Below are 27,500 nucleotides of genomic sequence, written 5' to 3'. Positions count from 1 at the left end.
AACTTGTCTCTCCACTTCCATTTATTTTGAATGTATGATCTGGCGTTGTTTTGGCGTTGTTTTGGCGTTGTTTCGAAACTGTTCGGTATGAGCATGTGAGTGTGTACAAGCTCGTATGTGTGCATGCTCATATGTGTGCACGCACTTATGTGTTCGTGCTTGTATGTAGCCCTGGTGCCAACGGCAAAGCCAGAAATGTAGTCTACAAAATAAGCTGTATGGATGGTGAGTGTAAAAACAGAAACACGACATACATAAGTAAAACAGCGAGAAGTTTGGCTGAGCGTGTAAACGAACATTGGAGGGACTATAATAATCAAAACCAAACTTCGGTGCTCTACCAGCATGCCAAAGAACAAAATGGTGGTGTACTGGACAGAATTAGCATAGAAATCCTGTCTAGACACCCCGGTGACGCGTCGTTGCGACAAATACAGGAGTCGGTCCTCATAACTGAAACGCAACCAATTTTGAACACCAAATACACGTAGATGAGGGCCTTACAATTGCCCATGGTTGCATGTGTTGTTCACACATATGATGCGGAATATGAACGTAAATAAATTAATTAAAAAGTCTCTATCTGATCTGATATAAACGAAATTGTTACAAACACACATATGGACGCACATACTTACATATAAGCACGAACACATAAGTGCGTGCACACATATGAGCGTGCACACATACGAGCTTGCACACACTCACATGCTCATACCAAACAGTTTCGAAACAACGCCAAAACAACGCCAAAACAACGCCAGATCATACATTCAAAATAAATGGAAGTGGAGAGACAAGTTACTGAAGAGATTGCAAGAGTGCAATGAAATAATTTAACAAAAAACTATATAAATTAATAAAGGACTGAACCAGTGCGTGTGTTTATTACCGGCATAATGCCTCTCCCAAGGTTTAATTGTATTTCTTTCAACACACGTATCCACATCAAGAATCTTGCACACGAAATACACATACGAAACATATATATATATATATATATATATATATATATATATATATATATATATTATGTCTGTATACATATATATATATATATATGTGTGTGCGTGGGGGGTGTCTGTGTGTATGTGTGTCTCTTAGTGTATGGATGTATGTATGCGAGTGTAGCTATATATATGAGAGACCCGGTCTCAATATCATGTACGTTGTTATATCTCTATCACCAACGACTAGCATCTTAGACTCTTCTACTTTTTATTCGTCTTCGACTTTATCTTCCCCACCCCTTCTCCTCTTCCTCCCCTTCCTTCTTCTTCTTCTTCTTCTTCTTCTTCTTCTTCTTCTTCTTCTTCTTCTTCTTCTTCTTCTTCTTCTTCTTCTTCTTCTGTATGTCAGATTTCTCTTCCATGGTCTCTCTCAGCCGTTGAATTCTCTATTCCTCTAAAATCTCTATTATTTAAATCGCAACAATTGCCTCCGTGATATCTATTGACGTCTCCCTCTCTGTCCTCATCACTGTCATTATTCACATCTTTATTTTTACCTTTCACAATCATAAACATCGTCAAGTTCATCGTTACCCTCTTCATCATCGTAATCATGTATTACCTAAGAGCACCACAATAGAGATACACAATCTTTAACACCATGATGAACATTGCCAACACAAACATTACCAACAACCTAATTCATCCCAATATCGTATTCATTTTCACCATTTAAATACCAATCAACATCATTATCATAAGAATCAACATTAACAACATCTCCCTCATATTTTCACCTCTGCTTCATCATCAAATTCATCACTATCAAGACCAAAACTTCTACCAGTAACTCTATCGCCACATTTCCTTCCTCTTCCCTTTCTCATCCTCATCCTCCTTCTCCTCGCTCCTACTATTCATCGTCATCATCAACAACATCATTGTCGACAATGTCAACTTAATCAAACTAATCATCCTCGTGATGTGCTGTACATCTCTTTCTTCATCGAATTGTTTACCAAAATAATTCTGTCGTATATTCCAGTTTATTGTATTCTAATGAAATCACGGAAATCAAAGCTGACACCTTCAAAAATCTGTCCAGTTTAACACATCTGTAAGTTGAATCAGTTTTCCTCTTTAGTATTTCATTGCCGATATCTTTCTAAATCAGTAGTATGTGCACATCCTTCATTTTAAGCACCCACACCTGTCTTTGCAAACAAGTGTTTTATTGTTTGTGAATTTGAGTGTGTGAGTGTGGGTCCATTTCTGAAGTATGGGATATGTGAGGGCACGATACCACACGGAACCCATGTAGTGCACGCATGTGTAAATGTCTGTGTATGTTTGCAATCTTTCTCTATCCGAACTGTCATTGTCTATGAAAGACTGCTACAGATGTGTAGGTCCATTCCTGAGATTTGTGATATATCAGTGTGTGACAATTGAAAGGAAACGTAGTGCAAGTTATGTCTGTCTATACACACACACACACACACACACACACACACACACACACACACAAACACACACACACACACACACACACACACACACAAACACACACACACACACACTATATATATATATATATATATATATATATATATATATATATATATATATATATATATATATATATATATATTTAAAGAAAAGCCAAAAAAATTCAATAAGTTAACCAGTCAAGATGGTAATTTTTCTTCTCTTACTCTTGTGTTTTGCACACATCTACAAAATGACTTTCTAAAATGAAATTCCATTATGCAGCTGAGGAATACATTTGCATTGCACATTTCATGTAGTGTTCTCACTACATGAATAAATGGAGCTTGTACGAAACGTAGTACTGCTATAACCTATTGAATTTTTGTTGCTTTTCTTCAAATTTTATTCACCAAATCTCTTGATTTTGTTTTGGGTTTTTACCCTACCAAATTCTGGTGCCTCAAACATTTAATCTTTTGATTAAATCTATATTATTATTCTATATATATATATACATATATATATATGTGGTGGGTGGCTCTGTGTGTCGTTGTGTGTGTATGTCTTTCATTATATACGGATGCGTGTATGCAAGTGTAGCACAATGTACGTACAATTCCGTCTCTATATCATGAACGCTATTTATGCCTCTATTACCGCTGATTAACATATTAGATTTCTCTTTCTTCTTCTTTGTCTACATCTTCCCCTTCTCCACTGCCTCCACCTCTTCCTTGTTCTTCGTCTTTTCCCCCTCCTTCTCCTCCATCACCCTGTTCTTCTCCTTCTTCTTCTTCTTCTTCTTCTTCCTCTTTCTCTTCTTTTTCTTCCTCTTCTTCTTCTCCTTCTTCCTCTTTCTCTTCTTCTTTCTCTTCTTCTTCTTCTTCTTCTTCTTCTTCTTCTTCTTCTTCTTCTTTTGCTTCTTCTTCTTTTTCCTCTGCTTCTTCTTCTTCTTCTTCTTCTTCTTCTTCTTCTTCTTCTTCTTCTTTCTTCTGCTTCTTCTTCTTCTTTTTCCTCTGCTTCTTCTTCTTCTTCTTCTTCTTCTTCTTCTTCTTCTTCTTCTTCTTCTTCTTCTTCTTCTGCTTCTTCTTCTTCTTTTTCCTCTGCTTCTTCATCTTCTGTAAGTAATAATTCTCCCTCATGAGTTCTTTATAACTTTTCTCGCTCTCTCTCAGCCGCTGAATTCTCGATTCCTCTAAAACGTCTTCTATTTAAATCACCGCCATTGCCGCCGTCATAATTATCGACGTCTTCCTCCTTGTCCTCATCACCGCCATTATTCTCATCGTCATTCTTGCCTTTCTCAATCATAAACACCGTCAAGTTCATCGTCGCATTATTGATCATTGATATCATGTATTAACATAAATCTCCGCGACAGAGATGTAGAATCTTGAACACCATCATTATAATAGTCAAGAGAAACGTTACGAACAACATCATCAACATCAATATCTTATTCATATTCACGATTTAAATGCTAACCCCAACATTATTATATATATCAACATTAACATCATCACTCTGATCATCAGCATTATAACATCTTCATCATGAATACAACCCCCGTATATTATCAACTCAGCCTCCTCATTATATTTATCACTATCTAGATCACAACTACCACCATCTCTATCGCCACAGTTTTCCAGCTCCCCTTCGCACTCTTCCTACTCCTTCTCCTCCCTCCTACGATTCATTGTCATCCTCATCGTGCTTAACTGTACATCTCTTCCTTCATCTTATGGTTTACCCAAAATTCTGTTATAAATGTTCTATAAAATTGCTACTAAACTCAATATTATGTTTCAGCTACTTGGGTTATAATGACATCAAGGAAATCAGAGCAGACACCTTCAGAAATCTGTCCAGTTTAACACATCTGTAAGTGCATGTGAATATGTTTGTGTATGTCTACAATCTTTCTCTATCGGAACAGTGATCTTGTTTGCGAATTAAAGCTAAAGTTGTGGAGGGACATTCCTGCGATTTGTGATATATCATTATGTGACAATTGAAGGGAAACGTGTAGTGCAAGCTATGTCTTTATATATATATATATGGGGGTGTCTGTGTGTATGTGTGTGTGTGTGTGTATGTGTGTGTGTGTGTCTGTTATTATATGTATGTGTGTATGCGAATGTAGGTATAAGTATGAGAGATACGTTCTCTATATCATGTAGAATGTTATATCTCCAACATCAACGACTAACATCTTAGATTCTTCTACTTTTTCTTCATCTTCGACTACATACTCCTCTCTCTCCTCCTCCTCCTCCTCCTCCTCCTCCTCCTCCTCCTCCTCTTCTTCTTTCTTCTTCCCGCTTCTTTTTCTTTTTCTTCTTCTTCTCGCTTCTTTTTCTTCTTCTTCTTCTTCTTCTTCTTCTTCGTTTTCTTTTTCTTCTTCTTCTCCTCCTTCTTCTTCTTCTTCTTCTTCTTCTTCTTTTTCGTCATATTCTTCTTCTTCTTCTTCTTCTTCTTCTTCTTCTTCTATTCCATTGACTTGCCTGTCTCCTTCTGCATATTATAAGTTATCTTACCCCGCTTCCTCTTCTAAATTCTTCTTTTTCTCCTACTTTTACTATTCTTCTTCTTCGAGTAAAAAAATAACTTCCACGCTTCCTCATAACATTTTTTCTTTCTCTCTCATCCGCCGAATTCTCTATTCCTCTAAAGCTTCTACTATTTAAATCACCACTATCACCGTTGTGATAAATATCGACGTCTTCCTCCTTGTCCTCATCTCCGTCATCATTCTCATATTCATTGTTACCTTTCTCAATCATAAACATCAAGTTCATCGTCGCCCTCTTCATCATCAACGCCATTCATTGCCACAAAAACCATGATCATTGACGATATCTTTCTAAAACTATATGTGCACACCTTTCTTTTCAAGATCCCTCACCCGTCCTTCCAAACATGTGTTTTATTGTTTGTGAACCTGAGCGTGAATTTGGGCCCATCTCTTTTATATGGGATATGTGAGACCATGATAGAAAAGAAAACGGAACCCATTTAGTGAATGCATGTGTATATCTGTGTATGCTTATAATCTGTTTCTGTCCAAAATGTGTATGTTTTTGTGCTTTTATGCGCGGGTGTATGTGGTTTGTGTATGGATCCGTGTATGTGAGTGTACCAAAATGGACGTGTAATTTGATCTGCGTATCTTCTACAGTATTTACGTCTCCATCATAATTGCTTAGAAATACTTCTTTCACTTTCCCTTTTCTTCTTGTTCTTTTTCTTCTCCTCCTCCTCCATCACCCTGTACTTCTTTTTGCTCTTCCTGTTTCTTTTGTCTTCTTCTTCTGTATGTAAAAATTATCTTTCATGAGTTCTTCATAGCAGTTCCTCTTTCTCTGTCATCCGCTGAATTCTCTATTCCCCTAAAACCTCTATTATTTAAATTACAACCATTTCCGCCGTGATAATTATCAACGTCTTCCTCCTGACAGTCTGGGCCGTCATTATTCAAATCGTCATTTTGACCTTTCTCAATCACAAACATCGTCAATTTGATCGTCGCCCACTCCATCATCAACATCATGTATAAACATATATATATATATGTATTTTACGTTCCAGAGAATTGAGTTCTAATGACATCAAAGTAATCAAAGCAGACACATTCCGAAATCTGTCCAGTTTAACAGAACTGTAAGTTGAATTTTTTTTCTTTAGTATTTCATTGGCTATATTTTTCCAAATCTGTAATATATGCACATCCTTCATTTTAAGCACCCGCACCTGTGTTTCTGAACAAGTGTTTTATTGTTTGTGATTGGGATATGTGAGCGCACGATACAACACGGAAACTACTTAGTGTTTGCATGTGTGTATGTCTGTGTATGTTTACAATTTTTCTCTATCCGAACTGTGTTGTTGTTTGTGAATCACTGCGAATGTTGTTGGGGAGGGAGGGGATTCCTGTGATTTTCGATATATCAGTGTGTGACAATTGAAGAGAAAAGTGTAATGCAATGTGTCTGTATATATATATATATATATATATATATATATATATATATATATATATATATATATATATATATATATATATGGGTGGTCGTGTATCTGTCTGTATATGGATGCGAGCGTAGCAAAATGTATGTGCATTATTCAATCTCTATATCATGTACGGTATGTATGCCTCCATCACCACTGATTAACATCTTAGGTTCCTTTTTTCTTCTACTTCACCTTCACCTTCCCCTCCTTCTTCTTGTTCTTGTTCTTGTTGTTGTTGTTCTTCTTCTTCTTCTTTCCTCCTCCTTCTTCTCTTTCTTAATCTTCTTCTTCAGATTGTTCTTTTCTTCTCATTCTCAACCCTCTGTTTTTTTTCCTCCTTTTTCCTTTCCTTGTCGTCATCGTTTTCCTCCTCTTTTTCCTTTTGTAATTTATATTGTTTTCCTTTCGCTCTTGCTTTTATTCTCATTCTTCTGCCTCTCTTTCATCTTTTTTTCTGCTTCTTCTCCGTCTTCTTTTTCCTTTCCCTGCTACTCTTTCGTCTCGTCTAGTTCTTATTTTTCTCTTCCTCCTCCTTCAATTCTTCTTTTTCCTCTTTCTTTTTGCTTTTACTCTACCGCATCTGCTTTACTTTCCTCTTTTTCGTCTTCTATTCCTTCTTTTTTATTTTCCCTAATATTCTGTCATCCTCCTTCCTCCCCTCCTCTTCATATTCTTCCTTCTCGCCGTCCCTCTCATTATCATCTTCATTCATATCTTTTAACTATATCTGATTTTTTCGTCATGTTATTTAACATTTTATCACTAATCTTTTCTATATGTTTGTTATGAACTCAGTTTTACGTTACAGGTACTTGCATAACAATAAAATCACGTATATTCAACGCAGTATCTTCGAAAACCTTCCGAATTTAGAAATACTGTGAGTTGGGCCGTTTTTCTTTGTAATATCTATTTCACCATATATCTAGTTTGTTAATATTTTCTCCAACTTTGTTTTTCTCTATCTCTATTTCTAGAGTGTTTCTATCTAACACTCTTACACTCTCTCCATAGTTTTCTGTTTGTGTGTGTGTGAATGGGTGTTTGTGAAGTTGAAGTAGTGTGGGTGTATGAGCATCTTTGTTACTCCTTATGCATATGTTATCTTGTTAGTCATATCACTTTTTCTACTTTTCTTTGTTTTCTAAACATCAGTTTACCTAATATTCATATTCTCATTATTCCACTACATTCCATTGTCTTTTCCCCCTTGTCTACTTCTTTATTGTAGTTTTATAACTTTCTCCTTTAATCTTCTTCATATGTTCTTGCGTGTGAATGTGCATATGCTGAGTATATCAGAAAAAGTGCCCAACTTCTCGATGCAAATTCGAAACGTTGTGTCTCAGTATTGCTTAAAGATAACAACGGATTTATCAGAGGTTTTTCTAACACAAATAGACCCTATTTTGAGAAAAACGAAATGTTAGTTACTCTCTTAGCTGAAAGGAAGCATCATATATGAATTGATCATCGGGGAAAATGAAATTTTTGTTTTAACATAGCTCAGATTTGAGAGCTCATGAGACTTTAGAATAAAGTTCAAACGGAAGCTTAAAGTTATATTTCAAAGCACGTGTTAGAATTCTGACCAAACCTCTGGATGTTAGGCATCATGAGTTACTCCTCGTTTGACAATGACTTTATAAACCCTTTGCGTGTCTGTACCACAAGATTTCTTATGGAAATTCTTATTAAGGTTCTCCTCCCACGTCCTACGAATGGAGCTTTTAAGGGCTTGCAGGGAAGTGTGGGGCTTCCAACAAACAATTTATGATCAGTTCATGCCAAATGCTGAGCTTTAAAGAGCTGAATTCAGATGATGAATGTGACCCTCACCCTAACCCTAACCCTAACCCTAACCCTAACCCTAACCCTAACCCTAACCCTAAAACCTTTTCACAAACTCATGCCTGGGAAACTTTTTACTCACTGCACTCGTGTGACAAAGACCATCTTGTTGCTATCAGAGAGCATGCAGGTGAAAATCATCACTTTGTCACAGTTTTTGCACCTAAAAGTGACATTTTGCTCTCTCGTGAGAAGTTGAAGCCAAAACGAGGCTGCCGCGTCTGTTTCTGTGCATATCGTGGGTGAAATTCTACTCATCTATGTGAAATGTCACTCGAGGGTTGTGTTTCACTTTGTCCCAGATAAACTTATAAACTTCGCCCTCTCCAATCTTCTAAACATTTGTCCTGGAGTTTCAAGACTCCTCACAGGTTTTATATACAATTTCATTTTCAAATCTTCTGACACAAGAAGTCAAGCATCTTATGGATTGAGTTGGATCTCTTCTGATCGATCTCTTCAGCTCCAGATTGAAACAATCCTTCTGGAAGTTATGACCTCTTTATCTAGCTTTCCTCTCCACTGCTCCATCTTTCTCAAACTTATACACAATTCTCTTGATAGTTCTTGAATGGAATTCGAAGATGGAATCTAGAGAATGAATTTTGCTACCATTACTGAAGGTCTGGATGATCTTAACCCTCTCAACATTGCTCAATAGGCTGAAGCTGACACAAAACTATTTCATCTTTTCTAGCTAAATAACTCATAGGGAGTTTCACTGATTCTCACAGAAACTGGTGTCAATATGTCCAGTCAACTTATGTACAACACATATAACAAAAGGCAAATTGACAAGTGTATTAGTTTAAAAATTTTCAAGAGTTTTCTAGTATGGCAACTTTTGCTGTTACACCTGTTATATATTTCGGTCTAAGTATATGAGCGAGTGCATGTGAGTGTATCAACTTTTAATCTATTCTCTATCATCATCATTAGAATCATCACCAGCACGAAAGTCAACAACAAAATCAACGTCATTATCTTCATAATTATCCACATCAGAATCATTATCACAAACATCAACATCACAAACAGCAGCAGCAAAATTTTCTTCAACAACACTATCACATTCCTCTTGTCTTAAGACTCCAAACTATATACGTCGACGACGTCTAACACCTCACCCCCTCTCCCTCCCTGAGTCTTTTCTGTGACGAAAAAAGCGAAAAAGTGAAACCAAATTAGATGAAAACTTATAAACAAATAGACATTTCAAAATTATCTACCTCAGTGCGTTATAGCTTATGGCCAGAAGGATAAGCGAAATACTCAATTAACAATTCCCAAATGCTTTCAATTCTTCACTAGGAAATATACAAATAAAGCAAGCCTGATGAGTTCACATAGAGAAGAAACAAAACATGTTATTTAGACGTGAACTTAGTCACGGCTCTGGTTGTTTTCTTGTGATGCTTTTAAAGATTTTCAAGAAAGTTCTTCCAGAACTACTGCAGATACTTTTCCAGAGCTTCCTTACATATAGGAAAACATCCCAAAGAGTTAGAAGAAGGTATATTGATTAAAGAAGAGGTAGAGAAATTCCTAAATATTACAGGTATAACTCTGGTCTCACATGTTAGGAGAGACATGAGACTCGTTGTCAGAAAGTAGGTGATTACATTTCGAGAAAAAAAAAACATACAGCAAGGCTTCTGTTCACGAAAGAGATGCCTTACACAGCAACTACAGCAAAGTAACTGGTACTAAAACAACAGCGGAACTCTTCAAACATGGATGATATCTCGACTAAAACATCATCAATATTCCAGCATCAGCCATCTTTAACTAGTCTGCAAATAAAATGTTAACATTTTAAAATCCCTGTGAAGTGTTTCAATGCGCGTAAATTTGTAATATTAACAGAATGTTTTCTTGCAGTCAGAACCTTGTGCTGATGATGAAATATATATTATATCATGATTGTCAGAGTAGAAGCTTCATTATTATGTTAAGATGTTTGGAAGAACACCCTGTTAATGAAACAATGTAGACATTAGTCAGTTCTATATGATGCATACTTTTTTCATTAAGCGAATGCCACAAAGTTTTTGACCAAAAGCAGTATTGAACATTGTATAATTAGAATTTAATTTGAAAGTACTTTTTGACTACGTTGGCATCCAGAATCAGTAAATGCATCATGTATAACTAGTGTACTTTACGGTACTTCATGATACTACATAGTACTTTGCACATTTCCCAATTCTCTAGAAATTAAATAAGATTTTAAAGTAACATTTCCCGCGAAGTAGAATTCAAGTGTCTATGGACTGATACTATTAGTTCGTCAAGTATGAAATTTGTAGAAAGCTATATGGTAAAGTTTGACAGCTGCTCATTTTGCGCCATTCTTATATTTTGACAACCTCTATTCTTTGTTAGAAAGGTGACACACCTATTTCTTTATTCTTTGCCATTCATGAAGTATTTATTAATCGTTTTCTGCTATTTTTGCTTAGGGATGGATAAGTCGGAAATTTGTTCAGTTTTGAAATGAGTTCTTTCTTCGAAATACAGCATCACAGACAGCTCGGAATATTAATGGAGTATTGCATTCTAATGTTATCACACAGCAGACAGTATCAAGTTAGTTTGCAAAATTTCGTTCTGGTGAATTTGACCTCACAAACGAACCACGCGGTCGAAACAGAAGTGGATAATGACGAACTGAAAGCCACCGTCGAGGCAGATCCCTCTTAAAGTGCCTGTGAATTATCGTTGTTGTTTGGTGTTAGCAAGCAAACAGTATTGACTCACCTAGTTCAAATTGATAAAGTGAAAAATGTGGATAAGTGGGTTCCACACGAACGCAATGAAAATCAGAAACAGCAACGTTTCCTAGCCTGCAGTATGCTACTTTCTCGTCACAAAAATGGATCACTTTTAAATTCAATTTTAACATATGAAGAAGAATGAATCCAATACAACAACCGTAGGCGTTCAGCACAATGGTTGGACAAAGACGAATCACCAAAACACAGTCTGAATAGCAAAATTCATGAAACGAAAGTGAGGGTGTGTGTATGGTGGTCTGGCGCAGGTGTGATCCATAATGATTTCATTAAACCTGGCTCATCAATCATGGCTAAAATATACTGCAGCCAACTGGACCAAATGATGCCGAAACATATTAAAAAAACTACTTAGATTAGTCAACAGATCTACTATCTTATTCCAAGACAAGGCTAGATCACACATCACAAAAATGACATTGGCGAAACTACAGGAGTTGGAGTTGGAACTTCTCCATTTCCACCATACTCACCTGATCTTGCCCCCATTGACTCCCACTTCTTCTAGAATTTGTATAGCTTTTTGACTGGGAGAAATATTAAATCCGACGATGCTGTAAAACAGGCCTTCCAGGATTTTATTGCATCTAGGTTGCCAGGCTTTTACAGTTCCGGGCTGTAAATGGCAAAAGTGTATTGACAATATGGGTGCATACTTTGATGAATAAAACTATTCCTTGTATTTATAAACATTAGCAAACTTCTTTTCTTTTCTTCAAATTTCAGACGTGATGACCTAATATGAAAGATATATATTTTTTCTACAAAAGTTTAAAGTTGAACATTAATTCTTACATATATTTTGAATATGTCTCTTAAAGTTGATAATTGGTGTTAAGATAAGTGTTTTAATTATTCATGATTCATTTTTTTCAAGTTTGTCATTATATTGCCACTGGAGTTTATATGGGAAATAATATTTGTACATAATTATGTAAAACCAACATTGAGCACAAAACAAAGTCTCGGTGTTGCTTTGTTATTCTTATAACTAAACATCTTCCATTTTTGTTACTCGGTTGTCAGAGAAAACTTTCTCTTCCGTTAGGATATCGAAGTTAGATTAATGGAAACTACCCATGCCCAAACTATAGACAGAAAAATCATAGAGAAATAAACATCTGTGCAGTAAACATGAGCTTTTATTCAGTTAGTTTAGACAGTATATTAACCGGAGAAACCAGACTTATAAATTGTACCTATTTCAACTTACAGAATACTTACTTCTTTTTTCCAGAAATTTGAGAAACAACCGAATACAAAACTATGAGGATGGCGCATTCTTATACCTTCCCAGCATAACTCATATGTATGTACAACAAATTTTTCTTTATTGGAAAACCAAAGTCATTGTAAAATCATAAAATGATGTCATCAGACTAAAATTATAAAAAGATGCCATCAAACTAAAATCACAAAAAGATGTCATTAAATTCACAGTTATTTAATACAGTTGACAATGAATAGTAATATGTAGGTTTTAATTTTAGTGGGTTACCATGGATATTTCTGAGTATTGTGTTTTGTCATTGCAACGTCGGTGTTCAATTAACATGTAGGTTGGTTTGATATAATTTCATCGAGGCTCGGAAATAAGAGGTGTGTTCAAAAGGTATCCAACCTTTGTACGTTTCACAAATTCTATTTAATCTTCTACAAAATACTCCTATTGGGATTTTTCGCACTTGTCCCAGGGGTTTTGTCTCTGTTTCTATTATTTCTGGAACATTTTGAGAGTGTTAAGGAGCACTGCTGTCCCTTTTCTCATAATTTCCTCTCGCGACTCATATCGCATCCCTTTCAGCCGCATTTTTAGTTTGGGAAAGAGCCAGAGGTCACTTGGTGCTATGTGGAGAGAGTAGGGAGCCTATCGAAGAAGTGGTATATTGCTTTTGATCATGAAAGTTTGGATTAGGAAGTGCGTTCAAAATCTACCTTAATCGACTTTTTCACCGGCACTCACTGTATGCACAAATCCTCCATTAAAATGCAATGCACTGATCCTCTGCTCATTTCAACTTCGTGAGTAAATCCGCTGATTGTTACATGACGATCTTCCATGATTATTTGCCGAAAGTTTTGAAGCAGCTCCTCGTTTCGTCTTGTGTATGGCCCACCTCATAGTTCCTCGCTCACCGCTGAGGTTCGGCCATGTCTGAAGCAGTTGTACAACTTCTTGATGTACGTTTTTCTCAAAGCATCATCACTAAGAGCCTGCCGAATCTTCTGGGTGATTTCAGCTTGTGTATCACTCAGCCTTTATCAAAACCTAATGCAATATCTCGCTCGATGTGTCCGGTCATCTTGTGTAAAAGCGAAAAACGCGGTATACTGACGCGTCTTACCGGCTCGGCATACTAGCTATGAAATCGCTAGTATGAAAGTATGAAATCGCATGCGCAGGAAAGGTGGCGTTACGTCCCACTTAAAGGATTTTACCCACGCAGAATTAGTTTTGGCGAAGAAAAATAGTCTGATAGGTTTTGGACGCACCTCGAATGAAGAATAAATTGGAGTTGGATCAGAGTTCTACACACATGCACATAATAAATTTAGGAAATCTCGAACGCAAGAGAACAGCTGTAAAAAGATTACAAGGCCGAGTAAAAATACTTCTTTAAGACGAGAAAAGAGTCAGTAAGGTTCTACAGAGCCTCAAACACTTTAAAAAATCAAATTCTGCATGAGCAGTCTGTACCTCGGAGTTAAATGATCACTGCCTTTCATAAGGTTAAATTATATCTTTTGGAATGTGGAAGCATTTTTATAAACACAAATGGTAGTGTTGAGTGTGTTCAATCATTTGTAGCGGGTTGCTAGCGAAATTATTCCGTCTTATAATGAGAGTATGTGTAATCGATCTTCTTTTCACAGCTATTCTCCTGCATTTGAGATTTCATTAAGTTCCAAAATATTAGGTTGGCAACTAAATTACCGCCGTTTTTTTAAATTTAAATTTTTCAAAAGGTTTAATAAAAAAATAACAACTAATTAATCAATAATGTATTCCCCCTTGTTTGTTTACAACTTCTTCCCAACGTTCAACAAGATTTTCAATACCTCGTGGGTAGAAATCACCCGATTTCAACTCGAAAAATTGATCCAACAAAGCTCTCAATTCTGCATCAGTATTGAACGAAATTCGGCGCATAGCATTTGAAAGAGATAGAAAGACGTGGAAATCCGTTGGTGCCAAATCAGGAGAGGACGGTGGGTGTGGCAGCACTTCCCAACCATGCGTTTGAATGGCTTCCTTGGTCATCTTGGCGATACGAGGACGGACGTTGTCGTGCAGCGGAAGAACTCCATGCTGACGATTAGGTCTTTTCTCTTAATAGCCGTGTTGATTCGTTGCATATGTTGAACATAGAGTTCCGCGTTGAGCGTTTAGTTCCGTTCAAGCAATTCGTAATGGATAATCCCCTCCCAGTCACACCATATGCACAACATCGTTTTACGCAGAAGATCTTCTTTCACGCGCGGTGTCGCTTGTGTACCGGGGCTAAGCCATTCTTTACGCTGCTTCATATTGATGTACAGGCACCATTTTTTATCGTCAGTAACGATTCGGTAAAGAAATCGTTGCTTGTATACATGAGTTGAGCGGTGACGTGCAAGCAAACCAGCGGAGATTGTGGCTTATTGATTTTTGTTGTTGTCACTTAAATCATGCGGAACCCATGTTCCATACTTCTGAACCTTTCCAATCGAGTGAAGATGCTTCTCTATAGCAGTGTGGAAGCATTCCATTTTCTCTGCCAGTTCCCTTGTCGTTTGACGAAAATTGTCGTGCAAATGTTGGTTTAATGGCTCTTCATCGATCTCAACTGGACGGCCAAAACGAGGTGCTTCTTTGAGGTCAAAATTTCCATTTTGAACTCGGTATACCAATCACGAGCGGTTCTTTCAGCTATGGCACCCTCTCCATACACAGCACAAATGTTGCGAGCAGTGTTTGCGGTCTTAGAACTTTGATTAAGATTTCTAAGAAGGAGGTGTCGAAAATGTTCGTTTTCTTAACTTGACATTCCATTTTAATGATCTGAAAATGAATAAAAAATAACTAAAATCAACTAGAAAAGAAAAAAAAATAGATTACAAAATTTAAAGACGCGATAAATTCCAGAATTAAAAAAACGGCGAGAACTTAGTTGCCAACTTAATACAAATACCACCCTAATGCCTCCATGCTTATATATATATATATAGGAAAATGAAAAATAATAATAAGACAGAATGCTAAACTGACAGCATATTTTAATATAGATTTCTAACCGTCTTTCATTGCATGGCAAATTTTCAAGAAGAGTGAGAATGAAAATGTTTTTTACAAAAGAGTAAAAAATATCTAAAAAAAATAATATATAAAAAATAAATATACCAATACATTATCTTGTCTTTGAGGTTTTAAAGTTCAACGGTAATCCATGTAGATAATAGTTGGAAAAATAAGGATGCTTGAAATTGAGAGTTGTGTTAGGTTTAAGAAAAGAAAAGGGCCCTTTTCTTTTTTTTCAATTATACATTTACAAGGGAAAATTGCTGTACGGCCGCAAGATGGTCTAGATTGAGGTAACACAAAGGAAAATGAAAATGTACCGTAGGACTGGAAACAAAGAATGGACAGACAGAAAGCCCGAAAGAAAGGGAAAGAAAATAAACCGTATCGAAAAAGGGTTGGATCAGAGAGAGACGTGACTGACCGAGTTAATGGTTTGGCGAAAAAGGAAATGGATGAGAGATACGAATGGTCATGGGTTATGTGGTAGTGGGAGGAGAGAGAATGAGTGGTGGCAGGTAGAGAGACAAGAAGCAAACAGAGTAATGTGCTAGAAGTGTAAAGAGAGAAAGAAAGAGGGAAGGCTGGAAACAGAGAGACAAAGAAAAAGAGAAGAGACAGAAATTGACACAAGAAATAAAACGTTATGTAAAACGTTAGAGCGTTCAACTTGTACGTCACAAATGTAATTTCACTTACGTAGAACCAACGCCTTCACAGTCGTATTCTCATATGAAGTTTTATATGTATATACATTTCGATATATATCGATTTATAAGTATATACATTTGTTGATTTTCAAAAGAGTACCTTATGAAAAACGTGGAGTTGTGTCGCAAAATGTACCTAAACATCGTTTGTTTTTATAGAAAGAATGTTCTCAGATCGCTATCAATAAAAATATAGTTTGATTGGTTGAGGATGGTCACGTTGTGTAATAAAAGTACCTTTGATCTGATATCTGTTACGGCCACGTATTAAAATCTTGTGATATTCATGCGCAAAGTCACGTCAAAGGTTTAGTCCTGTAGATTTGTCATGTGACAGAACAATAAGTGAATGGGCTGTTTTGTTAGTCTGTTGTTTGTGTCAAGCAGCTGTGAGAGAATGCAGCTATTATCAAATTAATCTAAGTCGTGGTGACAGCTTGGTGTAGCTTTAGGGAATGATTCATTCCTTCGTACCATCTTCCAAGTGTGATCAAAAGTGTCGAAAAATATACGTTACTCTGAAACTGTTTGGAGTTTATAACAAATTTGAATCGTTTGTGAAACGATTCACTGTAAAACATGAATTATTTACGCTCGCGAAAGTCATGTCAAATGTTTAATGCAGTAGATGTGTCATTTGACAGTCAATAGCTATGAAAGATGAAAGCCACTTCTGAATCTAGGTTTGTTTATCCTTTTGGTTGTCTCTAGTAGCAGTATGAGCAGCTATTAGTGAATGATTTAGTTTTTCTCAGCAAATGCAATGAAACGAGTGAAAAAATAATGTTACTTTTAACCTAAGTTAAGAATCGCTGAAAAATATCAGGTGAATAACATATAATTACATCTTCTCCTCGACCTACGACCGAGTTCCGTTCCAACTGACAGGTGGTAAGTCGATTTGGTCGTATGTCGGATTTATATTTATAAACGCCATTTTTATTCGAACGAGCTATAAGAATATAAAACACAAAAAGTTAATACATAATTATTGTGCATAAAGTTAAAAATACATATGTACTCATTTGTGTGGTAAACAAAATTACAATGTAAAGTAAATGTAAAAATAATACAAAAGAAATTCTGCACACATACAATAAAAATTGTTCTTGTGAAAAAAGTGCAATTGAAAATAAATTTTTATTCTTCGCAGTCTTGTTTTTGGGTTGAAGTAGATAGCTTTTCGAGGAACGTAGTGAGATTTAAATAATTTTTTTTTTCTCATATATCTTACGATAACAACGGACAGCAACTTGAATGATACGCTTATTTTGTCCGTGGTCGTAAGTGCGGATGGTCGTAAGTTGAGGATAAGGTATAGTTCTTAACGTTTTACAATAGCCATTTAAACATCTAGAATTTATTTATTAAGTATAAATATAGTATATCATCAACATTGATATTAATTGATTAATATTAATATATACCCTCATTATTTAACACACACACACACACACACACACACACACACACACACACACATATATATATATATATATATATATATATATACCTTATGTCATCTATATTTCATATGTCCTCTATATCCTCTATATGTCAACTCTTTTAAATTTTCGAATTTCCAAGCTATATCATCTAAAGTAGATACTCTATCTGCATTCTACGTTGATTTAATTAATTCCCTGATATTTGAGAAATTGATATTCCTTCATAATAATAACCCAGTACCCCATCATGTTCTGCGCTAGATGAAGTGCTAGGCTCCCTGTTCGAAAATATAAGGACACAGATAGTGTGTCGTATAGCCTGCTAGAAACAATGTTTCTTGTGGCTAAACCAACAGTAACATTGTCCCCTTCGGGAGAGCCACATTGTTGTCAAATAGGTGTTATTATCATTATTAGTACTAAAAGAATGAAAATATTACTTAATATTTCGAATTATATATCTTAATTCATTTCCCCAATCAATAACTATGATGATTTGTATAACGAATAAACTCTGTACTTTTCAGCTTCTGCATTGATTTGTATCTAACTTTAAGACCCGATGTTATGTTGGCTGAAAAATAAAAATCCTTAGCGACAAAATATCCCGTCTACAACAGTTTTGCTCAACAACAGTGGCAGCAAATCGCCACCACCTTATTCTTGGCACTAAAGCGTCCCTAATGCATGCTATAAAAGAATCGGCTTACGTGGCTTATTTAAAGTAACTTTATTATTCAATACATAAGTTACAAGAGAGGAGGAACTTAACATATTTTCGGTTTTAACTAGAAATCATTTCCCTTTGTTGTTGTCATTAACAACTCTGGGAAGAAAACATGAATGTCATTGTTTCTATAATCTTGAGAGAATTATATTATCCTTGTTTCTTGTCAAATACAGCAGGGGTTTCTCTACACCTCTAAAGTACATACACTGTTCTGTTTATAATTTCAGTGACCTCAGAAACAATAACGGTATGAATTGTGGATGTCACTTGCCAGCCTTTATAAATTATACGAACACAATGTTCAACAGAAAAGTAAGTGTCGAGGGCGGGTGTCAGACAGATTCAAGCAATAACCAAAGCAAAGTAATACCTATAATGGAATACTCGGAATGTCAAAGTTAGTAAAATCTTCCTTGTTTTTGTTATTTTATTATTACCACTAACAACGTTGGCGAGTTAGTACAATTGTTGGCACGCCAGACAAAAGACTTAGTGACATTTTATCCATTACGGTCTGAGTTTAAACTTTGTCCAGGTCGGCTTTGCTTTTCTTCCGCTTGGGGTGGATAGAATAAGTATCAGTTGAACACTGCAGTCGATGTAATCGACTATCATCCTCTCCTCAAATTTCAGGACTTGTGGCTTATTACCACAATGAAAACACCGATATATTCTCTCCGGCTCTATTCTATAACTGATGGTATATAGAATAGAGATGTGTGTGTTTTTACTTTTCACGCGAAAACGGCTTCACCAATTGCATTCATTCTTGTGATACATGAATAATTTAGCCTCGGACAAATAATAGGCTGTTCATTTTATTTGTTTTTTAATTAAAGAATATTAAAAATAAAAATAATATTGCTTTTTATATTACATTCACGTCTCTGAATGTTTTTAAAATATTTACTTCTGGTTTTCTAGCGTCAGTGACATGAACATATCTCTTTATGTATATCTATCTATACCTCTCTCTATCTATTTCTCTCTCTCTCTCTAACATATCTCTCTATCTATACCTCTTGTCTTCACTTTCATTCAGACGATATTCTTTTCACTTTCAATTTCTATATGCCACTGTTTAACTTCAAAGTTCTTGTTTTCACTGTAAATTAAGTTTTCAATTGCTATTTACAAACAACTATAAATTACTGACAGAAAGAAGTTCACAATTACTGATGTAAGTAATTTCATAATTTATTGACAGAAGTATCTTCCCAAATTTCACTTTAAAACGTACGGGTTTGTGTTTTTCTGCTGTTGACGGTTTATTTCTTGTTCCTTCCATTCTGGCTCTTTGATTCACTGAGTGATAAATTTCGCTTCAACCCGTACAATACTTGATTTTCCTTTAAAATTTCTTATGTACTTTCTGCCCATCGTATTATGAAACATAATTTCCGTTAACAAGTTTTTTGTATTGTTTACTATCCTTTGCACTTGTGTATTTCTGTATACATATATAACCATGCCTAGAAGGAAAATGTCAACTTTGTCGACATTACCACAGACTTTGCCGCACCACCACCACCATCTGGAAGATCTTATCGTTCAGAAATATGGATATGTTTTTAATAAAACTTTCTACGAATACGTGTTATATCATGTAGATTCTGAATATACAAGAATTTGGGGGGGAGGGGTTAGGTGTTTTAGGTGGGAGTGAGGAATTTCTGAATATTCACCAGAATCCACTTCAATTCGTCTTAACTTTCAAGAAAAAGGATATTTTTTAATGAAATTCTCTATAAATATACATACGTTGGACTACGTAGATTCCGGGGACACAGGAATTTGAGAGGTGGTAGGAACAATTGGGGGTTATTTTGAGAAATGTTTCGCACTCGGGGGTGTTTCGGAACAAGTCGTCCATATTTATTTCAATGTCTCCGTTTTCAGCGTTTGTGCATTTGTAGACTTCCACTGAAGCAACAAACAGGCAATGAGGGTAAATGGAACCCTCACCAGAAAACTCGTTATGCTAAGAATAACAGCTAAATGTCTAGTACACAGAAATATGTTATCAAGGCAACTTATCTGTTGCATACCATTTTTTTCACTTAAAGTAATTTCCCAGGTGAAAGTTTCTAATGCAGAAGACACCAGAAGCAAACATAAGGAATATACACTAACAGCTAAATATAGAAGTGTAACGTATAATTTGCAACATAATCTCTACAATAAACTTAATGTTCAATGGAATAAGTTCCCGCTTGAACTTTTTAAATTACATATATAGTCCGAGGTATGAATATTTATAGAGAATTTCATTAAAAAATATCCTTTTTCTTGAAAGATAAGACGAATTGAAGTGGATTCTGGTGAATATTCAGAAATTCCTCACTCCCACCTAAAACACTTAACCCCTCCCCCCCCCCCCCAAAAAAAAATTCTTGTATATTCAGAATCTACATGATATAACACATATTCGTAGAAAGTTTTATTAAAAACATACCCATATTTCTGAAAGATAAGATCTTCCAGATGGTGGTGGTGGTGCGGCAAAGTCTGTGGTAATGTCGACAAAGTTGACATTTTCCTTCTAGGCATGGTTATATATGTATACAGAAATACACAAGTGCAAAGGATAGCAAACAATACAAAAAACTTGTTAACGGAAATTATGTTTCATAATACGATGGGCAGAAAGTACATAAGAAATTTTAAAGGAAAATCAAGTATTGTACGGGTTGAAGCGAAATTTATCATTCAGTGAATCAAAGAGCCTGCACACATATATATATATATATATATATATATATATATATATATATATATATAAGTGTGTGTGTGTGTGTGTGTGTGTGTGTGTGTGTGTGTGTGTGTGTGTGTGCGTGTGTGTGTGTGTGTGAGTGTGTGTGTATGTGCGTGCGTGTGTATGTGTGTGGTAGAAATCTACGGATGCACAAACGCACAAAATAGAGAAAATAAAACAAATGTGTACGATTTGTTCCAAAATACCCGCGAGTGGAGAACAGTTCTCAAAAATAACCCCCAATTGTTTTTTTCCCCCAAAAGTTCCTTTGACCTCTGAATTTACATAGTCCCAGGTATATTTGTAGAAAATTTCATTAAAAATATCTATTTTCTTAAAAATATCCATTTTTTTTAATTCTCAGAAATTCTCCCACTCACCCACCCCTCCTAGAACACTTGCGACCCGAATTTTTGAGTATTCGGATTCTACATGATAGAACACATATTCGTTGAAAATTTAATTTAAAAGTATCCATTTTGCTTTAAGCTATGATCATCCAAATTCGGGGCTGGTTAGAAATCTGTAGTTATGGACAATTTGTTTACAATATGAAGGTCATCCAAAAAGAATGTCTCTGTCCAGGAAAAGAAAGATAGCTGCAGAAAAGGAAGCATATCAAGAAACGAACAGACTGTGCGCTACAAAAGTCAGAGTATCTCAATATGATGAACAGAGTTATGCACGACTGCCAAGCAATAGGATCTCCACTGCAGAACGAAGTGCAGCTGCAACATCTCAGAGAAGCAACTTCTATGAAGCAGCTTTCAATTATGATCCAACAGTTCGTTATGCAGATGGCACTAGAATTCCCATTGATTCAATGACAACTGAGTGCATACATTGTAAGTCAAAGAAATCATCTGGAGAGACACGTGTACTGTGCTCCTGTGGTGGAAAGGTTAACCTTACTGCAATCACACAACCTCCAGAGACTTTAAAGGAACTTGTCATCAACTGACCAATTTTCCAAGGACTTCCAAACCAAAATTAAACATGCTGCACTGCAGATGTCATCATTTCGAGCCACAAGAGATATAACTGGGTCAGGATTCATGCAAAATTTCAAGGGACCAAGGTCAGATATAACATTGGATTGGCTTTCTGCTACCTCTGTCAAATGAGTCACTAAATTCCTTCAAATATAGTTTATTGGTGATTATCAACAAGAAGGTGAAGAGAAGCGCAAGAACATTTCCGGCATCGGTATTGGTGATTATCAACAAGAAGGTGAAGAGAAGCGCAAGAACATTTCCGGCATCGGTATTGGTGATTATCAACAAGAAGGTGAAGAGAAGCGCAAGAACATTTCCGGCATCGGTATTGGTGATTATCAACAAGAAGGTGAAGAGAAGCGCAAGAACATTTCCGGCATCGGTATTGGTGATTATCAACAAGAAGGTGAAGAGAAGCGCAAGAACATTTCCGGCATCGGTATTGGTGATTATCAACAAGAAGGTGAAGAGAAGCGCAAGAACATTTCCGGCATCGGTATTGGTGATTATCAACAAGAAGGTGAAGAGAAGCGCAAGAACATTTCCGGCATCGGTATTGGTGATTATCAACAAGAAGGTGAAGAGAAGCGCAAGAACATTTCCGGCATCGGTATTGGTGATTATCAACAAGAAGGTGAAGAGAAGCGCAAGAACATTTCCGGCATCGGTATTGGTGATTATCAACGAGAAGGTGAAGAGAAGCGCAAGAACATTTCCGGCATCGGTATTGGTGATTATCAACAAGAAGGTGAAGAGAAGCGCAAGAACATTTCCGGCATCGGTATTGGTGATTATCAACAAGAAGGTGAAGAGAAGCGCAAGAACATTTCCGGCATCGGTATTGGTGATTATCAACAAGAAGGTGAAGAGAAGCGCAAGAACATTTCCGGCATCGGTATTGGTGATTATCAACAAGAAGGTGAAGAGAAGCGCAAGAACATTTCCGGCATCGGTATTGGTGATTATCAACAAGAAGGTGAAGAGAAGCGCAAGAACATTTCCGGCATCGGTATTGGTGATTATCAACAAGAAGGTGAAGAGAAGCGCAAGAACATTTCCGGCATCGGTATTGGTGATTATCAACAAGAAGGTGAAGAGAAGCGCAAGAACATTTCCGGCATCGGTATTGGTGATTATCAACAAGAAGGTGAAGAGAAGCGCAAGAACATTTCCGGCATCGGTATTGGTGATTATCAACAAGAAGGTGAAGAGAAGCGCAAGAACATTTCCGGCATCGGTATTGGTGATTATCAACAAGAAGGTGAAGAGAAGCGCAAGAACATTTCCGGCATCGGTATTGGTGATTATCAACAAGAAGGTGAAGAGAAGCGCAAGAACATTTCCGGCATCGGTATTGGTGATTATCAACAAGAAGGTGAAGAGAAGCGCAAGAACATTTCCGGCATCGGTATTGGTGATTATCAACAAGAAGGTGAAGAGAAGCGCAAGAACATTTCCGGCATCGGTATTGGTGATTATCAACAAGAAGGTGAAGAGAAGCGCAAGAACATTTCCGACATCGGTATTGGTGATTATCAACAAGAAGGTGAAGAGAAGCGCAAGAGCATTTCCGACATCGGTATTGGTGATTATCAACAAGAAGGTGAAGAGAAGCGCAAGAACATTTCCGGCATCGGTATTGGTGATTATCAACAAGAAGGTGAAGAGAAGCGCAAGAACATTTCCGGCATCGGTATTGGTGATTATCAACAAGAAGGTGAAGAGAAGCGCAAGAACATTTCCGGCATCGGTATTGGTGATTATCAACAAGAAGGTGAAGAGAAGCGCAAGAACATTTCCGGCATCGGTATTGGTGATTATCAACAAGAAGGTGAAGAGAAGCGCAAGAACATTTCCGGCATCGGTATTGGTGATTATCAACAAGAAGGTGAAGAGAAGCGCAAGAACATTTCCGGCATCGGTATTGGTGATTATCAACAAGAAGGTGAAGAGAAGCGCAAGAACATTTCCGGCATCGGTATTGGTGATTATCAACGAGAAGGTGAAGAGAAGCGCAAGAACATTTCCGGCATCGGTATTGGTGATTATCAACAAGAAGGTGAAGAGAAGCGCAAGAACATTTCCGGCATCGGTATTGGTGATTATCAACAAGAAGGTGAAGAGAAGCGCAAGAACATTTCCGGCATCGGTATTGGTGATTATCAACAAGAAGGTGAAGAGAAGCGCAAGAACATTTCCGGCATCGGTATTGGTGATTATCAACAAGAAGGTGAAGAGAAGCGCAAGAACATTTCCGGCATCGGTATTGGTGATTATCAACAAGAAGGTGAAGAGAAGCGCAAGAACATTTCCGGCATCGGTATTGGTGATTATCAACAAGAAGGTGAAGAGAAGCGCAAGAACATTTCCGGCATCGGTATTGGTGATTATCAACAAGAAGGTGAAGAGAAGCGCAAGAACATTTCCGGCATCGGTATTGGTGATTATCAACAAGAAGGTGAAGAGAAGCGCAAGAACATTTCCGGCATCGGTATTGGTGATTATCAACAAGAAGGTGAAGAGAAGCGCAAGAACATTTCCGGCATCGGTATTGGTGATTATCAACAAGAAGGTGAAGAGAAGCGCAAGAACATTTCCGGCATCGGTATTGGTGATTATCAACAAGAAGGTGAAGAGAAGCGCAAGAACATTTCCGGCATCGGTATTGGTGATTATCAACAAGAAGGTGAAGAGAAGCGCAAGAACATTTCCGGCATCGGTATTGGTGATTATCAACAAGAAGGTGAAGAGAAGCGCAAGAACATTTCCGGCATCGGTATTGGTGATTATCAACAAGAAGGTGAAGAGAAGCGCAAGAACATTTCCGGCATCGGTATTGGTGATTATCAACAAGAAGGTGAAGAGAAGCGCAAGAACATTTCCGACATCGGTATTGGTGATTATCAACAAGAAGGTGAAGAGAAGCGCAAGAGCATTTCCGACATCGGTATTGGTGATTATCAACAAGAAGGTGAAGAGAAGCGCAAGAACATTTCCGGCATCGGTATTGGTGATTATCAACAAGAAGGTGAAGAGAAGCGCAAGAACATTTCCGGCATCGGTATTGGTGATTATCAACAAGAAGGTGAAGAGAAGCGCAAGAACATTTCCGGCATCGGTATTGGTGATTATCAACAAGAAGGTGAAGAGAAGCGCAAGAACATTTCCGGCATCGGTATTGGTGATTATCAACAAGAAGGTGAAGAGAAGCGCAAGAACATTTCCGGCATCGGTATTGGTGATTATCAACAAGAAGGTGAAGAGAAGCGCAAGAACATTTCCGGCATCGGGATAAGCATTGTAGTGTCTCTGGAACTGATGCTGCATAACAACAATCACCTGATCAGAAACTTCAAGACTGCACTTGAAACAAATCCACCTGACTCCATGGATTACAAGATAGTTATCAGATCAGACGTGAAACCATCTGGTCAGCATGGAGGGAGGTTTAATCCGTCAACAGCAAATGAAAGAGCTGTGCTTCCGGTTGGGTATGCGTGACATTGTCTTCCATCTCAGCCAGCACAGTGAGAGATACAGTCCAACCACAAATAGCAGTTCCCAAAAATACCACACTCACAGCATTCTTACGCGCTGTCAATATGCTATACAATGCAGTTCCACAATTCTATATCTGGTACCAAAACATGCACTTGGACTACCCACACATCAACCGGGAATCAAGAAATGAGACATACTTAGCAGAGTCTATGTTGTCCATCCCAAATACTCAGAGAGCGACTATCTAAGGCTTTTGTCACACTATGTCAAGAGACCCACATAAATTTACAGCTCTTCGTATGGTTGATAATACAGTATGTCAAACATAAGGCCAGGTTTGCTATCGCAGTGGTCTTCTGGGATGCCACTCTGACAGAGATACACATGTGCACTGTGACAGAAGTACACATGTGCACTCTGACAGAGGTACACATGTGCAAGTCTCTTGTGCAGCTGAGAAACCTCTTCTCCATGATGGTAACATAATGGCTGAGAATATCCTCATTTCAAGGATACCTCTCATCTTAAATGACCTCCCCTTTCAATTCAAGAGACGGCAGTTTCCTGTCAAACATAGATTTGCAATGTCTATCAACAAAGCACCAGGTCAATCTCTAAAGGTGGTGGGACATAACCTCCTTCAACCTTCCTTCTCATATGGTCAGCTGTAGGATGTTATAGAGTTGGAGATGAAAAGAACCTCTACATTCTCTGTGATGAACATGACAAGAGAGAAAAGGAAATATGAAGAAGCAATTGGTGATTAGTAGGTCCATGCCATATAAAAAAGTGTAAAACTATTACTTATTACAATTTCTCTTTTCGACTGAAATGCGTGAATGTAAATCTGTGAGCGTAAAAGTGAAAAAACAACATGATATATTCGCTGTCTGCTTGTGTGTGTGTGTGTGTGTGTGTGTGTGTGTGTGTGTGTGTGTGTGTGTGTGTGTGTGTGTGTGTGTGTGTGTGTGCTTGTGTGTGTGTGCACTCTACGCACGGCTTTTTGCTATTTATAATCTGTACCTATTTTATGGTTACGAAATAAGTTAGACAAACATCTATCTAATTTATCAAATGCGTGTATGTTTTGAGAAAGAAAACAAATTCCTCTTTGCTCAAGTAATAATAAATGGGAAATTGGGTGCTGAAGTACAATTCGAGGACTGAGTGGTGTCCCTTTGCCAAGTCAGTTATCTCGGATGTGATCCCCGAAGCTATTGGCCACTCGACAGTGTGTTCAACCGATGAAGATGGAATTGCAAAGGAGACTTGACTGTTTTCATATGAAGTTGGTAATGTAGAAGGTGCGGTGAAGTTGGTCGCGGTGGGAACGAAAAGGCAAACGAGTCAGTGAAACATGGAACATGGAGGAAAATATGGATCTAAATTCGAGGAGAGGTACTGCAGATATATATGTGTACAAGTGTACGAGTTTTTGTTTTTTTTGTACGTGCGTGCGTGTGTTAGTGTATGTATATATATACATGTATGTATGTATATATGCATATATAAATATATATATACATATGTATGTATATATATACATTATATATATTTATATATATATATGGTGGTTGTCTACTCCTTAAACAGAGTTTGACCACCTCCTGCACCTACACCTTAGCCCTTTCATGGCGTCTGATGTGGCTTTTTAAACCAGACAGTGTTTTGAAAAAACACCCACACAGATTGCACCTCTGATTTGCACTACCAATACCTGCAAGTAAGTTCTGCTCATTGTGGATCCTAACATGTCTTTTAAGACCCCCATTGGATTTGCAAACCCTCTGGCACACACCACATTCAAATGTGTGCACAGACATATAATCAGAATAGCTGGGTGAGGTTTGTTTTCCATGGGTTCGCAGGTGAGATTTGAGGCCAGCCAAGGACAGACATGGTCTGTCACAGACTGTGCACACAAAAAGGTCCTTGTCATTCACCTTCTCAGTCTTCACCTTTTTCCTTAAATGTCTCTTGA

General features: G+C 37.2%; 2 protein-coding genes across 4 annotated transcripts in view; both read left to right on the top strand.

The window, feature by feature from the left end:
* The window catches only part of LOC106871602 (uncharacterized), a gene marked incomplete at its 5' end in the record, with an annotated part of 40,003 nt that extends 20,857 nt beyond the window's left edge, over positions 1-19,146 (top strand). The window contains 6 exons of the mRNA XM_089346675.1: positions 1,996-2,067; positions 4,254-4,325; positions 6,033-6,104; positions 7,264-7,335; positions 12,339-12,410; positions 18,496-19,146. Of these exons, the coding sequence (XP_089202801.1) occupies positions 1,996-2,067; positions 4,254-4,325; positions 6,033-6,104; positions 7,264-7,335; positions 12,339-12,410; positions 18,496-18,670 (535 nt within the window). The remainder of the gene's footprint in view (positions 1-1,995; positions 2,068-4,253; positions 4,326-6,032; positions 6,105-7,263; positions 7,336-12,338; positions 12,411-18,495) is intronic.
* Positions 18,528-27,500, top strand: part of LOC149129241 (uncharacterized) — a 54,187-nt gene continuing 45,214 nt past the window's right edge. The window contains exon 1 of one of the 3 annotated variants that reach the window (XM_089346677.1): positions 18,528-18,665. The gene's annotated coding sequence lies outside the window, so the exon portion shown is untranslated. Of the gene's footprint in view, positions 18,666-25,515; positions 26,918-27,500 lie in introns of those variants that run through there. The other 2 variants (XM_089346678.1, XM_089346676.1) reach the window with 2 other exon arrangements.

This window comes from Octopus bimaculoides, unplaced genomic scaffold (genome assembly GCF_046866305.1).
Source record: "Octopus bimaculoides isolate indiv1 unplaced genomic scaffold, ASM4686630v1 contig89, whole genome shotgun sequence".
NCBI lineage: Eukaryota > Metazoa > Mollusca > Cephalopoda > Octopoda > Octopodidae > Octopus > Octopus bimaculoides.
The sequence above is the reverse complement of the archived record's forward strand: the minus strand, read 5'-3'. Positions and strand labels throughout refer to the sequence as shown.